Source organism: Spinacia oleracea, chromosome 3, assembly GCF_020520425.1.
Source record: "Spinacia oleracea cultivar Varoflay chromosome 3, BTI_SOV_V1, whole genome shotgun sequence".
NCBI lineage: Eukaryota > Viridiplantae > Streptophyta > Magnoliopsida > Caryophyllales > Amaranthaceae > Spinacia > Spinacia oleracea.
This window is the reverse complement of record NC_079489.1, coordinates 90,470,784-90,487,011: the sequence shown is the minus strand read 5'-3', so window position 1 is coordinate 90,487,011 and position 16,228 is coordinate 90,470,784. Positions and strand designations below refer to the sequence as shown.

General features: G+C 32.3%; 3 protein-coding genes across 6 annotated transcripts; 1 reads left to right on the top strand and 2 right to left on the bottom strand.

Annotated features, from left to right (window-relative positions):
• Positions 1-1,768: 1,768 nt before the first annotated feature.
• On the bottom strand, positions 1,769-5,051 carry LOC110780325 (replication protein A 70 kDa DNA-binding subunit C). 4 transcript variants are annotated; one of them, XM_056840566.1, is made up of 12 exons: positions 4,988-5,051; positions 4,687-4,828; positions 4,326-4,409; positions 3,956-4,222; positions 3,785-3,872; positions 3,570-3,699; positions 3,064-3,221; positions 2,856-2,982; positions 2,598-2,771; positions 2,349-2,459; positions 2,113-2,211; positions 1,769-2,014 (listed from the first exon to the last, which is right to left on the bottom strand). In XM_056840566.1, exons 4-12 carry the CDS (start codon positions 4,092-4,094, stop codon positions 2,009-2,011), a joined length of 1,032 nt encoding a protein of 343 aa, XP_056696544.1. In that variant the 5' UTR covers positions 4,095-4,222; positions 4,326-4,409; positions 4,687-4,828; positions 4,988-5,051; the 3' UTR covers positions 1,769-2,008. The 4 variants fall into 4 exon arrangements, with proteins under 4 accessions (XP_056696544.1, XP_056696546.1, XP_056696545.1 ...); XM_056840568.1 differs by lacking the exon at positions 4,326-4,409 and having other exon boundaries at positions 3,956-4,086; positions 4,165-4,222; XM_056840567.1 differs by lacking the exon at positions 4,326-4,409.
• A 118-nt stretch (positions 5,052-5,169) lies between these two features.
• On the top strand, positions 5,170-7,207 carry LOC110791939 (reticulon-like protein B14). The gene is made up of 5 exons (XM_021996708.2): positions 5,170-6,174; positions 6,257-6,437; positions 6,533-6,662; positions 6,755-6,824; positions 6,905-7,207. The coding sequence occupies exons 1-5, from the start codon at positions 6,069-6,071 to the stop codon at positions 7,072-7,074; spliced, it is 657 nt and encodes a 218-aa protein (XP_021852400.1). The 5' UTR covers positions 5,170-6,068; the 3' UTR covers positions 7,075-7,207.
• Positions 7,208-7,438: 231 nt separating this feature from the next.
• On the bottom strand, positions 7,439-14,435 carry LOC110791940 (transcription factor PHYTOCHROME INTERACTING FACTOR-LIKE 15). Its single transcript, XM_056840569.1, has 5 exons — positions 13,967-14,435; positions 13,741-13,836; positions 9,626-9,691; positions 9,453-9,518; positions 7,439-7,781 (listed from the first exon to the last, which is right to left on the bottom strand). The coding sequence occupies exons 1-5, from the start codon at positions 14,273-14,275 to the stop codon at positions 7,446-7,448; spliced, it is 873 nt and encodes a 290-aa protein (XP_056696547.1). The 5' UTR covers positions 14,276-14,435; the 3' UTR covers positions 7,439-7,445.
• Between the last annotated feature and the right edge of the window lie 1,793 nt (positions 14,436-16,228).

The following is a 16,228-nucleotide window of genomic DNA, read 5'->3' as shown; positions in this document are numbered from 1 at the left end:
GAAAGGTCGGCTAAGCATGTTAACATTTTCATCAGAAAGTTGAGGAAGGTCCATTTCCCTTAATACATAATCTACATCGATGTTTTGATGAGGATCGATATCAAATTTAAAGACCTTTTTCAACGAATCTACCACCAACGACTGCACCTGCTGTTGCCCTTCCTTCCAAATTCCTTCATGGTTTTTTAAAGAAAGGAGTTGATTTCTTTTCTGCCTCACCTTAACCCTATGGGCATGCCCGCATTATACACCCGTCTTCTTTGTCTTCTTTCTCTTTGCAAAGCCTTTTCACTTGAATCCTCATTCATAGTTTTTTTATGTTTTTTTACGTTGGTATGTCAAGACTAATATGCTTATGATAAAAGATATATATAGTACATGCTGATTCCAATACTTCTAGTTGACTTAGATACGTAATATCATAATCTAATGCTACTGCTAATGTATGGAAATCCAAAACCAACTTAAACTCTAGGACTAATATATTGGTATTAGAATTGTAATCCAATAGTGTTTTAAAGATAATAATAATTCTACGTTAATTATCATCTTTTTTTCTTATCATTATGGGTAATATATATAGAGTATAATTCTATGTTAATTATCATCTTTAAAAAAATTTATCTTATACGTAGTAATTCAAATACTTATATTTTATAATGTTAAACGATTTCACGGGTCTACTTGTTTATTTAATCCTATACTCTTATAATCTTTTGTTTTTATTAGACTTTATATTAGATTTTAATTATCATCTTTTAAAACATTTATCTTATCATTATAGTATAAAACATGGAGAGATAGATTATGAACCAATTTCGTTGGAACATTTTTTTCGTATGGAATGTTTTAAAGATAATAATAATGCTATGTTAATTATAAACTCCTTCAAAAAGTATTAGTATATTAAAATTCTATTAGACTCCTAATCACTTTCCAATTCTAAGACTAAAATTAATTATGCTGATAGATACTATATACGAATTTACAAACTTTTTGTTTATTATCTAAAGATCTACCTACATACGGAGTATGTTATATATATTCGCCATGTTATAAGGTTAGTCCTAATAATTAGATTAAGATAATTACCTTTAAAAAATAATTAGATATAGATTAACGTTTGGTACATGAGCTGTGTGCTGACTGCACATGCACATTTCTTTGATCTATAATAAGAGATTCAGAGTCAAAGTTTTAGGTGGCATGGAACATGATTGTTGTTCTTATTAAATTCACTTTGAAGTACCGTTTTAGCTTTGATTTGCGATCTTTATCACAGTATTTGTTTTTGCATGAAATGCTGTTTTCGGGTATGGTCCAACACATCACATCATTTATATAATATATGTATGTAACGGTGTCTTTTATACGGAGAATCAATTTTTTACTAAATAATTACACTTTATAGTTAAATATTATGATCAAATAGTTATGTTCAATAAATTATAATCAATTAAATAGTTATACGTAATTTCTAATCAATTAAATAGTTAAACATAATTATAATCAATTTAATAGTTATACGTAAATAGTAATTTCTAATCAAATACGATTTCACGGGTCTACTCATTTATTTAATCCTATACTTTTATTATCTTTTTTTTCTTTCTTATATTAGACTGATAGATTCAAATAAATTAAACTTATTTGACTCAAAGTCCGGCCTATCACATGAAGATTTCAATTTCATAATTAATTGAGATATGATAAAGCACATATAACTCCATTAATCATAAGTATGTGCAATGTTATAGATTACTAAAAGGAACTTTAACTAAAAGATAAATTGGATTAAAAATCATAAAATCCTTTAAAAGATAATGAAAATAGTGATAATTGTAACTAAAAGATAAGGAAAATCTAAATCATAAAATACTTGATCAACACAACTGTCTACTATTATTGAAAGTGATAATTGTAACTAAAAGATAATAAAAATCAAAATCTTCGGATCCATGAGCATGCTTCCTTATTATTATTTTTGAGAGAACCCCTTGTCATGAAGTTAAGCCTGCATATATAAATGGTTGAACATATAGATGAGTACATTGATTTTTAATTTAAATAACTATTAATAAAAATGGACGAATGTTTGCTAATATGGTTTACCTTGGCCTTTTTTATTGTGTCGTTGGGCGAATCATTGTTATCTTCCTTAGTATCACTACCATCATGAGGACGTTTTTTGTTGTCTACAACTTTCTCGTCCTTTGTTGCATATATACAAAGGGTAAAACCAAAAGATTAATACATTGATTCTTAATTTAAGGATGAAGGAGTAAAAGGATGAATATATTTATAAGTATTTATTAATAAGTAAGAAAATTTTTGTGCATATTATATACCTTTGACTTTTTTGATGTATCATTGGACGAATCATTGGTATCCTCCTTAGAATCACTACCATCCTTAAGGTTGTCTTCCATTTCCTTGTCCTTTGTTTCCTTATCATTGCCCTTCAAATAAATAGTGATTTTAGGAGATAAAATCACATTAATGTTTGAAAAAAAAAAAAAAAGGTACATGTATTTTTAAAAAAATTATTTATTTGTAAAACTTAAATTTTTACAAACTCATGAACATTTAATAATTACCTCGATGAAAGTTGGATCGATAATTTTCATCACAGTAAAAGTTTGTCTTTTTATCTTACGGTTATAAGCAGTGATTTTAACTTTGAATAACAATTCTCTCCCTATATTATTTTCAATGATTTTCGGAATTTGTACTTCATCATCGTTGTCGCTATCATCGTTGTTGCTAGTAGCCTGCAAAGATTAATTAGTGCCAAGTTATAAAAGCATTTCAAAGACATTGTTAAGATGAAAACAAAAAAGCAGCTATTGAAAAACCTTTTCATAAATATTTGCCTCAAAAAGAGTACTTGCATCTTGTCCAATGAGTTTCTTAGCTTCTTCATCAAAAATCACAAATATTGTAGATCCACTATGATCAAGAACACCAAACTCCAAACGGTACCTAAGAAAAATATAAATGTTTATAAAAAAGGAGCATACGATAGTTACTTGTTGAGAACATTGAATTTAAAATGATACGAACCTTGGAATTGGCCTTTCAGTTTTTTTCTCACAAGGTATGCACCAGAAGTCTGTTTTTCTTGGTGTTATGCGTCTTTTACACCCTGGACATGAGATATAGTACCAGCTATTTTCACCGAAAACTTTAGTCACTTTAGCCTTGCAATAGAAGATTAAGTCCTGTAAATGCCCAAAAATTAATAATTAAGATTTAGTTAATATAAAAAATATATACATAAAGCTAATTATAATAGACTTGCTAATTTAAAAATAGAAATGATAAATATATAAATATATATGGTTCGCTTTTCCTTAATTAATTACAAACATAAATTTTAATCTTGTTACTCCGTATGGAATACAAAGCAGTAGGAAGTCTAGGAACAAAACATATCAACGCACGACGTACAATCACAACATGATTTAAATTATTCATGCCTTTATCAAGTGTCTTTAATTATTTAAAGATTCGTTTTAAGCTTCTTTTACATTACTATAATTAACAATAAATATGACATGTTAAACTACCTTTTCAACGGTTTTCTGAACATGATTCATAAGAGTTGAAATATCAATTGTCTTAGAAGCAATGTCTTCTGCGTTCATGGTGGTATGTTGTATGTCAAGCTTCCCAATAGTAGTATTCTCTAACTTTTCACTGCAACAACGACGAAGGACATGGGTCAATATTATTTGATTTGAAAGCAAATTTTTATACATCCAAAATAATACTATTTGCATACCTTAATATACCTTTCAACTCAACAACTTCAGAGACTTCAAGATTTATATAGATTTTAGTTGACGAAGAAGTACATAGATTAAGTTTACCTATACCATAAAAGTAAAGGAGAAAGTTATCAAGCAATGGTAAGAGCTATTGTAATGTTTAATATTATTAGTATAATACTTACCATTAAATTCTTTAACCATGGTAGAAGTAACGACTATAAAAAAAGGCTTAGTAGAGTCACTAAGTAAGTCTTTTTGTTTTGAGTACTCAACAAAGCAATCGTTCCAAAACTTGATTTGGATGCGTTGTCCCCTGAACATATTTGATAATTCAATTAAGCATATTATTTTTATTATTATTGCTATTAAAAAAAACTAAAATTGTATGTACCACTTGTCTTCTATTTCGATTGAGTCTCCGACTTCGTTCACAACCAGACCAACCACATCTTATAAGAAAAGGTAAATAATAGGGGTGAGTCAATTATAATTTCATGTGCATGAGTTGGAATAAATAAAAATATACTTCGTATAAAAGGGAGAAATATATACCAGGGAGTACTGCATTACTACGGAATTGTTCCAAAAAATGTAATTGTATAAAATCAAATCTATACAATGGGATGTTATCATCATCTGCAACAGCTCTAACAATTGTATTATGAAAAAATTGTACCATTATCTTGTTGTCATGGACAACACGATATAAATCCTTATTAGGGATGACAGAAAAATGTCTTATTGTGTAGACTTTGCCTTCCGCCAATCTTTGACGGAATTGTTGCACAAATTTTCCCTTGATTTAAAGCCCGTGCGATGCACGGGTTAATTTTTTTAAAATTATTATTGAAAGTTAAAAAAAAGGGAAAAAAATATATGACGCCACAATTACATAGTAAGATGAATTACATACCTCTTCGTCAATTAAGACCATATCCAGACTAATCACACTATTTTGTTTACGGAAATTTAGCACATCAAAGAGCCTTGAAACACGGACTTTTATTTTCCAATCGTTTCTGCTTGAATTAATTGCTCGAATCAACGAAATATTTCTGAAAAATAAACATACGGAGTACTTAAATCATCAACAATAGTCGAGTAGATAGAATAGTAAACTAAATAGTGCTACGTACTTCATATTTTCACCATACAAATATAAAATAACACACGGATCAATACAAAAGGAAAGCATTTGTATTTGTAAAACTTACCCAGCCATGATCACAAAAGTTGAGAATTTTTTTGGAAATTATTATGTTGATAGTTAGATACGGGTTGAACATACAAAGTCATGTATTTATAACTAATGTTGATAGTTTAATGCAAATAGAATTCTAATGTAAATAAAATTATAAAATTATAAAATATCGTTTATCTATCCGTAGTATATGGTACGTTTATCTATCCGTAGTATATGGTACCTTGAACTCTATGTTTATTTAGTTTAGATCCTAAGATAAAATTTGTGATGTCTTTGGATTTTTAATTCGATTACTCTGCTTTAGGGAGGAGAAAAGTGGGACTCTTAGATTTAGATCCTTTTAGTTTCTTTTAGTTTCAATCTACGAAACTCTTAGATTATTTATTTAATAAGACTGTTAGATTATTTATTTAATTAATTAACAATCTAATTACACTTGATGACGTGGAAATCCTACGTGGCGCACCGAAAACTCTTGAAAAAACTCCCCTTTATATATATATATTAGATTATTTCGGATAATATATTAAGATGAAATTGCCAAATCAGCACCAGTATTATTTTGGTAACAGAGAAGGCGCATGTGATATAAGTGTAGCTGGAATATTGAAAGCGTGTGTTCAACTTCAATACATCAAGCATCATTCCCTTGGTTTGTATAATCTGCAGTAGGATTTACATTTTTACTATTAAAAGGATTTTTGCGCGATATTTCATTTAATAATTTTATAAATAAAGAATTAATTTATAAGAAGGATTTGCAAAGTGATAAATGGGTTTTTTCCAATAATTAAAACACATAAATCCTTAATAAATTAGGCATAACAGAGGAGGTGGTGCATGGTAGACAAGGCATATGCATGTGAAGCAAATAAGCAACCTTCCAAACCATGGCAAAGCCATTCCTTCCTTCCTTAATTTTGTTTTGTAATAATACGTTTCTTTAATACCAAGTTTAGAACACTTTGAACATCATTCATCCCATATATAAACACCTACACACGGTACAGTAATGCACCAATAACTTCATCCATCTCATACAATTAATTAACCGTAATCCATCTCTCTAAAGAGCAATATATTGTTAGCCAATGCCTATCTATTCAGACTCTGACGATCAAGCTCCTGGCCCGTCTACTATGTCGAAAATGTTTGGCCGCAACAGGCCATTGCATTCTATGTTAGGTGGTCGTAGAGGTAATTTATTAATTCATTTCCTACACACTTTAATTTTTAAATTTTGAATTATTACCTCCTTAATTAATTGTTATTTTGGCAGTTGCTGATATTTTGTTGTGGAGGAACAAGACTTTATCAGCATCAATATTAGCTGGATTCTCAATGATATGGTTTCTATTTGAAGTGGTTGAGCTCCATTTCATTACTGTTGTATGTTACATGCTCATGACGTTCATGCTTATCCTTCTCATCTGGATTCAAGGAGCTAGTTTCTTTAGATGGTAGCTCCCTCCTCCGCCCCTTAATCTTTCTATCTATAACTCTTTATACTAAAACAGACATCAGAAATGACACATGTATTTAAACTTAACTGCAGGAGACCTCCAACCATATATGACATTCAAGTATCAGAATCAACAGCCAAACATGTATTAACAAGAATCAATAAGGTGTTGATAAAGTTTTATAGGATTTCATGCGGAGAAGACTTCGTACGCTTCTTTGTGGTATGCAATACTTGCCAGCTTCACAATTAAGGAGTTATCACTACTCACCAGACCTTTAACTAATGCTCTTTCCTCTCTTCTGTTCTTTTCAGGCCCTAGCGATTATTTGGCTATTATCCATCTTTGGAAGCTACTCCAGTGCACTCAATGTGTTGTACGTTGGTAAGCATGAATGAACTAGGAAATCATATTCTACACTAATATTTGATCATAACTAATATTCGGTTCTTCATTTCTTACAGTGTTTCTCGGTCTGATCCTGATTCCGGTTCTCTATGAACGGTACGAAAGAGAGGTAAGCTACATTGCCACCCAAGGGAAAGGAGATATGAAGAGATTGTACAAAAAGTTGGACACCAAATTTCTTAGTAAAATTCCAAGAGGACCAGTTAAGGAGAGGAAATACAAGTAAATCATATGATCCATTACTACATTATTGGACTATTACAATCCATAAGTTAAATTTCTGTCTGTTGTTTTTTTTTACTGATACACAACTTCCTTATGTTGATGATTGAATAAAAGCTCTGCTTCGCCTCTGTAAATTTCTCTGTCTGATACCTTAGTTTATGTTTACTAGCTTGGCGTCTAATTGTTGAAGTTAGTTCCTAGATTGTACCATGTTTATTTATTATTGTTCAAACGGAAAGTAAAAGGAAAAAGAAGCTAAGACATTGTACCATGTTTTGAACTTTGAAGTATATTACAAGAAAACATGAAATCTTTCAAAACCATTATTGAAAGCATGAGCTTGGCACAGCAGCCTAGTAGCTAGAGTTGTACTCAACAACCTTTGCCAGGCTGCCCCAGCACCGGAGTGCAGGATTCTGCTTCACCAGTACAGTTTACGTTGGCAGGCCGAACTGCTGTTGGGGACATTGCAGGGAAAGGAAAAACTGGAAGCAGTGAGGGTGAAAAAGGGTGTACACCTGAAGCTGAAGCTGAAGCTGGAGAAAGATGAATCCATCTCCCACTTGGAGTCGAACACCTTGCACATCCATATGCCATTCCAACACCCGTTCCTATACATGGTCTTATGGGCGGCAAACCAGAATATTGCATTGCAACACCATTCATAAGTCGTGCTAGGTGTTCGCTTTCTCGTGTCTTTACCATCATCTGATTATTAAAGGCTGCCTAATCAACAACCAACTACTCAAAGCACTACAGAAAACAAAACACACATTCTAATCTCATAACTAGTTTTCACATTGTCATAATACTCGCAAATACACCTCACAAAACTGACCCCACCCGAAAAACCAATTCGATTCACACCCATTTGACCCACCCGAAATCAACCCAAAAATCAAAATCCAAATTTTGACCCGAACCGAAACCAAACCGACCTATAATTGATTTAACCCGAAATGACTCGTACTCGAATCGACCCATACGGAAGTAACCCGAACCGATCTTCGCACAAAACCGAAGTAACTCGAACTGAAAATAACTCTAAAATTTGAATTAACCCGAAACTGATCGGAACCAAACACCTGATACCAATCCGAACCCAAAAAAAAAATCAAATCTATTAGTAGTTCAAACTAAATAACACAATTTTTTTTTAAACTTTATTTATTTTTTTATTTTTATTTTTATCATTATAAATTTTATTTATAACCACATATTGTCTATTAAGTATTCTCTCCGTCCCGGAATACTTGAAACCGTTTGACTGGCACGGAGTTTAATTCATTATAATTGACTTCTTATTTAATTGAAAGGTAGTTAGTAGTGGGTATATTTTTAGTATAGATAGTGGGATGTGGTGGAGGGTAATGAATTTTTTAATGTTTATTTGGGGTAGTAGGGTTGTTGGTGGGCCTTAGGTAAGGTCAGAAAATAATAAAATATTATGTAAAGTTTCCATTTTTAGAAGCGTTTCAAGTAATCCGGGACGGCCCGATAAGGAAAGCGTTTCAAATATTCCGGGACGGAGGGAGTAATACCGAGTATGAACGTTTGGTTTCAAATAATGTAGTAGTTACTATACTAAATCGTGATAAGGTTTTATTAATCACTAAAACTTAAGAGTATTATTATATTTGTCCGTGTTTCATGTCTCGTCTTCTCGATCATACATTAGTAGAAAAAAGACTAGAATCGCCTAAATTATCACTTTTAACAATGTGAAAGTGTAAGACCTTGTCATTTACATTCTCATACTAGCTAATAAAACAGTAAACTCCGAACTACATATGCTTATCTCTTAATTATTTTATAAGAAATATGGTTACATGAAAATAATATTAATAATAATTGAATTGAGTATTTTCATGAATTGCAACCAAATTTAAAGTGAAATCACCTGATCAAAACTTGAAACTTGAAAAAATCCGATCTAACCAGAAAAACTCGACTTAAACCGAAAAAATCGATCTGATATAAACTGAACCAATATTGACCCGATCCACTGTTAACCCTAAGTCCTGACTCAAACCCGATCTGATCATCAAAAAATCGAATTATACCAGGAACATGAATTGACCCAACCTATACACGAACCTGACCCAATGTTAAAATGACACGATCAAAATGGACCCAATTTGAAACTCGATCCAAAATTCCAAACTACCCGTTTACCGGGTCCAATAGTCACAACGTCTTAATATGCTTTGGGACATAAATATGATTTTACAAATGATTAAATTTAAATTTGTTCAGTTGAATTCCAAATCATTTAATCTAAAAAGACTAGTTGAAAATCCAATCATAAACTAGACGTTTAGGCAATGTAAAGATGATAAAGTAAAGATGAATTGGTAAGAGAAGAAATGTGATACTTGCCTCTAGTTGAAGTTGTAAAGCTTTCACATAGTTTACAGCATCTTCCAGGATGGAAGCTCTGTCCTTCTGTGGTAATTTGGCAGCAATATCAGTGAAGTAAGAGTAATAAGATCTTTCTTTCTCATTGTCAAAACTCAAAAGTACGGAGTAATAAAACAACTTAAATACAATACCTTTCTACAATGGGGAATCAGTTCTTGAAGTGCTGTCATCTTCCCTTTGATCTTATCTCTTCGTCTCTGATCAAGCATCACCCAAATTATTTAAGAACATTCGCATTAAATACAGTGAGTTTTGTCTGATCAGACCGTTCGTATCACTTAACTATTAATAACAAAATTTTAAGTATGATATGTATATAACTATATCCTAACACTCATAAAGACTTGAACTTCTATTACTATTTGTTGCGACTAAACCAAAAATTAGAACAAACTTATCTGATTCGGTGAACTGAACGAAGAACAATTGTTGCGTCGTGGACACCCACTGTCCTAAAAGACGATTCCGCGCTACCTCCCGGTGCAGTAGAACATAATGCGGTCGCCCTCCAGGATTAGCGCAACTCCGACGTTGTGTGCACTCACAAAGCCGGATGGAGTCAGAACGTATGCCCAAAACCGAGAGCAATTTTTTGTGAGAGAAAGAATGTGTTTTCGTATTTGTGTGAATGATTTTCAGTGTTTGAAGGAAACTAAAACTCTGATTTAAGTAATCAGAAGGAGAGCAACTCAACAGACAAAAACGGCTGAGGGAATGAATATTGCAACAGCCAAAAACGGTCAGAAACATTGAATGTAGTAACGGACGTAATTAATCCAACGGTTACGTAATCAATACAGATTCCCGTAACAATGACTTAACCAAAACGGTCCAGTTACCAAAAAGAATAGGGTTGACCCACAAAACCCACCCCACGCCCGCGAACCACATTCCCAAGAGCCCGAGGCCCGAGCCTGGCCCGGCGCGCGCGCGCGTGTGTGATGTGTCCACCCATACCACTCTCACGCTTTCTTAAACAAGAGTTACACTCATTCCCCAATTAATAAACAAGGAGAATATGAAGAGTTTTTTCCATGTGGGACTCTTTTATTTTCACTCACTTTTTTCCCTTTGTGTTTCCCAATGAGAATTTCCAACACTATTCACCCAATAGTGCAATTACCTATATACCCTTAATTTCCTTCTTTATTTTTTTGTCTTTTTCTTATCAATAGTGTAATGTCTGTTTTCACCTTCTTTTTTCTTTGCTTTTCTCTAAGATGCGTCCCCTTCCATTTTCGACCTAAGCACGTTGTTAATGTTCCATGTGGAATGCTACAATAACAATTTTGGAGAACTTAATGTTGCATGTGGAATGTTAAAATATCGATGACACCTCTCGTAAACGTATTTATAATCTCATATTATAAATTCCGAGTAAATCGAGCTTTAACTTTGTTTTCCCAACGTTCGCCATAAATTTGTAAATGTCATTTTACGAAAAAAATTCAAAAAAAATATATACCTTGGGGATCGTGCGCGCTAGCGCACGGTCTAACAACTAGTTAACACAAAAATCACAACTATAAACCCGAAGTTACGAAAATTCAACCAACTACGTTATATTAACACATTTTTTATTAGAAAAGAAAAGATAACTAATTCAACATAATTAGAGAGATTTCCTTCAATATTGCATAAATATTCAATAATTCCCAACATACGTTACTTTCTAAGTTACTTTTCACCATACTGTCTACGTCAGCAAGGGAGAAAGAGAAATAACTTTTTTTTTCGGTTCAACGTTGAACCGACATCTCAAATGGCGGTTTTGTTTTAAAGAAAACTGCCATCCCAGATGGCGGTTCAATGGTATAAAACGCTATCTGAGATAGCGGTTTGCTTTAAAACAGAACGGCTATCTCAGATGACGATTTGCTTTAAAACATAATGGGGGCACTGTAAGTTTTTGTTTTGGAAACTCACTGTAAGTTTTTATTTAGGGAATATCTAAACCGCTATATGAGATATCGGTTTACATAAACCGCTATATTAGATAGCGGTTTACATAAGTAAACAAGTAAACCGCTACCTAAGATATGTAAACCGCTACCTGAGATAGCGGTTTAGTGCCGCTTTGTTAAAAAAAAAAACCGATTTTATTGCTGACGTGGACGGTATGGTTGGAATTAAGTTAGAAAGTGGCGTATTTTGGGAATTTGACGTTTTTTAAGCAATATTGAAGAAAATCGCTCACATAACTACTCATATAAAAATAAAAAAAAACACTAAGCATAAACCATTACTATTTGACTATAAGAGTATAACTTTTTAATTACATAGTATAACTATTTGATAAAAAAAAGGTAACACAAATTCTTATTTATGAGTGGTGTATAATTGTTAGAATAATTTTTTGAATTGGTCAAGCCCCTTACTGCAATGCCTCAGCACGGGAATCTCGTTGCCCGGTTAGCAGTCGGGTCTGTTGTTCTGGACTAGGGTTATCTGCCTTGGACCGATATGTACAAATCATGTCCAGGTTAGAACCGATCTGTACATCTCATGTCCAGATCAGAACTATTATGTCATGATTAGAACCGGTATGTGCAGATCATGTCCAGATCAGAATCGATATGTTCATATATGAACTGGTATTATCGGTATATGCAGATCATGTAAAGATCAGAACCATCATGTCCATATCAGAACCGATATGTGCAGATCATATCCGATCAAAATTAATCTGTACAACTCATGTCCAGATTAGAACTAATCCGTACAGATCATGTCCAGATCAGAACCGATTTGTATAGATCATGTCCAGATCAGAACACATACGTCATAATTAGAAGCGGTGTGTCCAAATAATGTACAAGTCATAACCATTATGTCCATATTAAAACCGGTATGTCCAAATCATGTCAAATTAGAATCAGGTTATCCAGGCTATATCCAAATCTATCTAATATATGAAATAGTTAAATAATACGGGGTAACGAAAGTTAAGTAACTAATTTGGAATTATAACAATATTATAAATTTGAATAAAATTCATTTTACATGTAAATTATTTAATATTAATAGTTGAAGTTTTTGTTATTTAAATCTTAATTATGAAAAGCAGATAAGATTATATTTGAAAAAATAAGTTCAGGTCAGATCAAGAAAAATAAGTTCAGATCAAATCAGATCAGATCATATAAAGGAAAATAAGGTAAACTAAACGGGCCTTAATACTTATAGAAAACTGAAATTTAGTTTATTTAGTAAACCTGCAAAATAAAACCATGTCGCAGTGGAAACTTACAAAAGTGTGTCCTGACTTCCTTAAAGTCGCAGGTGCTGTGCTATTAACAACTACAGATTTTAAATTTTTTTTTTTTTTTTTTTTTTTTGTTGTCGTCATTTTTAGCCTATCACTATTATAACTATATATTAAAAGATACACAATTACTGATACGAGTCATTTGGTGGTGAGTCCTTAATACTTTATCCGTTCCGCAAAACATGCATAATTTCTATTTGCACAATCTCTAAATGCGTATAAGTAAAAATTATAAAAAGTTGATATTTGAAATCGTTGCATTGATACGAATTTAACAACATCTCACTTAACTATGTTTTTCTTACACAACAGTGACAAAATGATTGTCAAAGTTGATTGATGAATAGTGCACAAATGAGAAACGATGCATCTATTGTGAAACTAACAGAGGAAGTATATATACTACATCTGTTTCAAAATGATCTTTACACTTTCCGTTTTAGGCAATTTCATAATGTATTTTACACTTTGCTTTATTCTATTTTTGGGAAATGAAAATTTATTACCTTATCCTTCTTACCCCATAATATTTACAAATTTCCACTCAATTTCACTTATTTTATTCATTTTTTTCTTATACTCATCCACTTTTTTACACATTATCCCTATTTCATTTAACAAAATTTTATACTTTTGTCTTAATATTGTGCAAATAGTAACCGTAAAGATCTTTACGAAACGGAGATAGTAATAACAATTCTTATTACTTTTATGCCACCCCTGACTCATAATCCTGGATCTGCCACTGTATGCAATATATCACAAATTCAATCCTCTTCCCTCATTTAGATTTATTATGGATGTGGATTTTTCGCCGTATAATAAAACAAATATCATAAAAATGTTCTATTTTGACATAATACATAAATGAATTCTTGCATTAAAAAGTGAATAAAATCATTCTCCTAGATTAAAAAGTCAATATGAAGCACCAGCACCCGTATGAGAATAAAGTTAAAAAAAAGTCAAAGTACGTACCCTCTCAGATATGTTATGAACTTGAGCTGTTCGGCTACGTTTGAACAGATTACTACCTCGGTCATCCGCGCAACAACGGTTCATCATGACAGCATCCTAATCACAAACAAAAAAAATCAACAAATTAATATGTATACTTGTATATTAATTTTATATTTACGACGACCTATACATTATTATGAAACGGAGAAATAGTAGTATATATATACTCCATAAACTAACGTACTTGGCGTGAATGTAAGAGATCTACTCCACTTTGAGCATCTTCTTCTTGTTCAACATCATGAGACGGCTTTTCTTTTCCAAGGGGTTGTTGTGGTGTAGGTTGAGGTTGAGGTTGAGGTTGAGATTGAGGTTCGGCAATATCATCTAATAAGTCGACTTCAGAAGAGATACTAGGCTGTAATGCCATTTCTGGTAAGCACATCAAACTGTAATAAGACGACGACTTTTGAATCCGACTGCTTACACCATTCCCTTCTGGAGAGACGATCAGCGTCGTCGCACCTATATCCATGTATTCATCCTCGTTCATGTCCACTTTATTATTATTATTATTTTATGCGCCCTTAGAGTTTGTAATTAAGTTCTACGACATCGATCGCCTACCCAATTTTCCAGTGTAATGCTCCGTTTTTTGGCCTTTATATAAATAAATATGCACAAACATCAATGAAAACTTGTGGTTCTCGCCTCACTTTCGTGCCCTTTTTTGTATTTTGCGATACTTGCTCCGTTACTACATGGTTTTCCTTTCTTTTCCAAAAATGATATTTCCACTACTTTTCTTTCATTTTTAATCTACTCCTTGTAATTAAACCTTGTAATTATATTGGTTTGTCAGTAAAGACTTTGTAATCTCATTGGTTGATTTAAGTTGGGATGGATTAATGAATATCACTTTTAAAACTTAAATTCTATTGGATCACAAACCCTTACCATTATTTTAATTTCCTGTGAAAATGGAACAAAAAAGCAACAATTCCCCATAAAACACAACAATTATACTCTCTCTGTTCTTAAACATTAGTCCCCTTATGACTTTTTAGTCCATTTCAACTCAATATATTAAACATAAATATCTCCAAATACGTACCTTAAAATAATATAAAAATTTAATATTGTACGTTAAACTACACATTGAGATGAAAAAAACAAGATCACACGTGAATATATTTTGAAATACGTATTGGGAATATATGAGAAGACCCTCTTCAATGGTAAATAGTGACAAAATTTCAAATAAAACTAATAATCAAGAACAAATGGATTAATTAATCTTATAAGTTTCTTTTTTCTTAATAAACGCGTAAAATTACAAATGGGAAAAATATTTTTGGGACGAATGGATTATTATTTTACGACAACATTACCAACATCTTCATTTATTGGTTATCTTGTCACTTTTTGTTGCACCAATTGTTTCAAAATATATATATATATTTATTTGTTGGTTAGGTTTTGGGTGTTGTGTGCTTACCAAGGTCATTCCGTACCTGGTCTAACAGCTTTATCTCATCCACATCTAATCAACACAAACTTCCCACGCACATGCACTTGCTAACTGCTTAATTTTTATCCTAATAATTAATAATTCAATGTGAATCATCATTTTCACTTATTTTTTAAACTTATTTTATTTAAATTTAATTGAATTATTTTAGTTATGAATGGAATAGAAAACTCTTATTTTTCTTAGCTTTATTAAAAAAATTAGAAATATGGTGACCTCTCCATTCAACCTCCTCTCCTAAGATTTTACTATTTTAGTATTCTTGGAAAAGAAAGGGGCTTACTAAACCTCGCTCCACTATTACTCATCCGCCCTATTAAATGTCCTAACTATCCCTCCTAATATTTACCACTTTTTATTTTTACCTTTTACCTTACTTTTACTCACCATATTACCTTCAACCTTACAACTCACCTTCAATCTTACAACCCACCTTCAACCTTCCAATATTCCGACAGCCACCACTCTGGCTGGACCTCCGGCCAAAATTCCGGCGACAGAAATCCGGCGGCTTCCACCACTCCGGCAAGCACTTTTTCCGACGATGCAAATTTTCGGCAAAAAAATGCATCAAAATTCTTACATGTACGAGTCATCCCGGGGAATATCCACGTCATCCCAAAAGATAATTTTTTTTTTTTGTCCGTTAAAACTTACAGAGGCTTCTTCATTTTAAGCTTCCATCACGGTAGAGACTTCTGCAGTTTAAGCTCGTACCATGGTAGGAGCTCAAACTGCAGAAGTCTCTACCATGGTGGAAGCTTAAAATGAAGAAGTCTGCATATTAATTCGATTTTAATTATTGTTGAATTTGAAATAATTATTCCGAAAAATATTAGTTAGACTTTTTTGTTTTGAGCTCGCACCATGGTGAAGACTTATGTTGTTTGAGCTTCTACCATGGTGGAAGCTTTAAACGAAGAAGTCTACACCATGGTGGAAGCTTAAAACGTAGAAGTCTCCATGCTAAAAAAA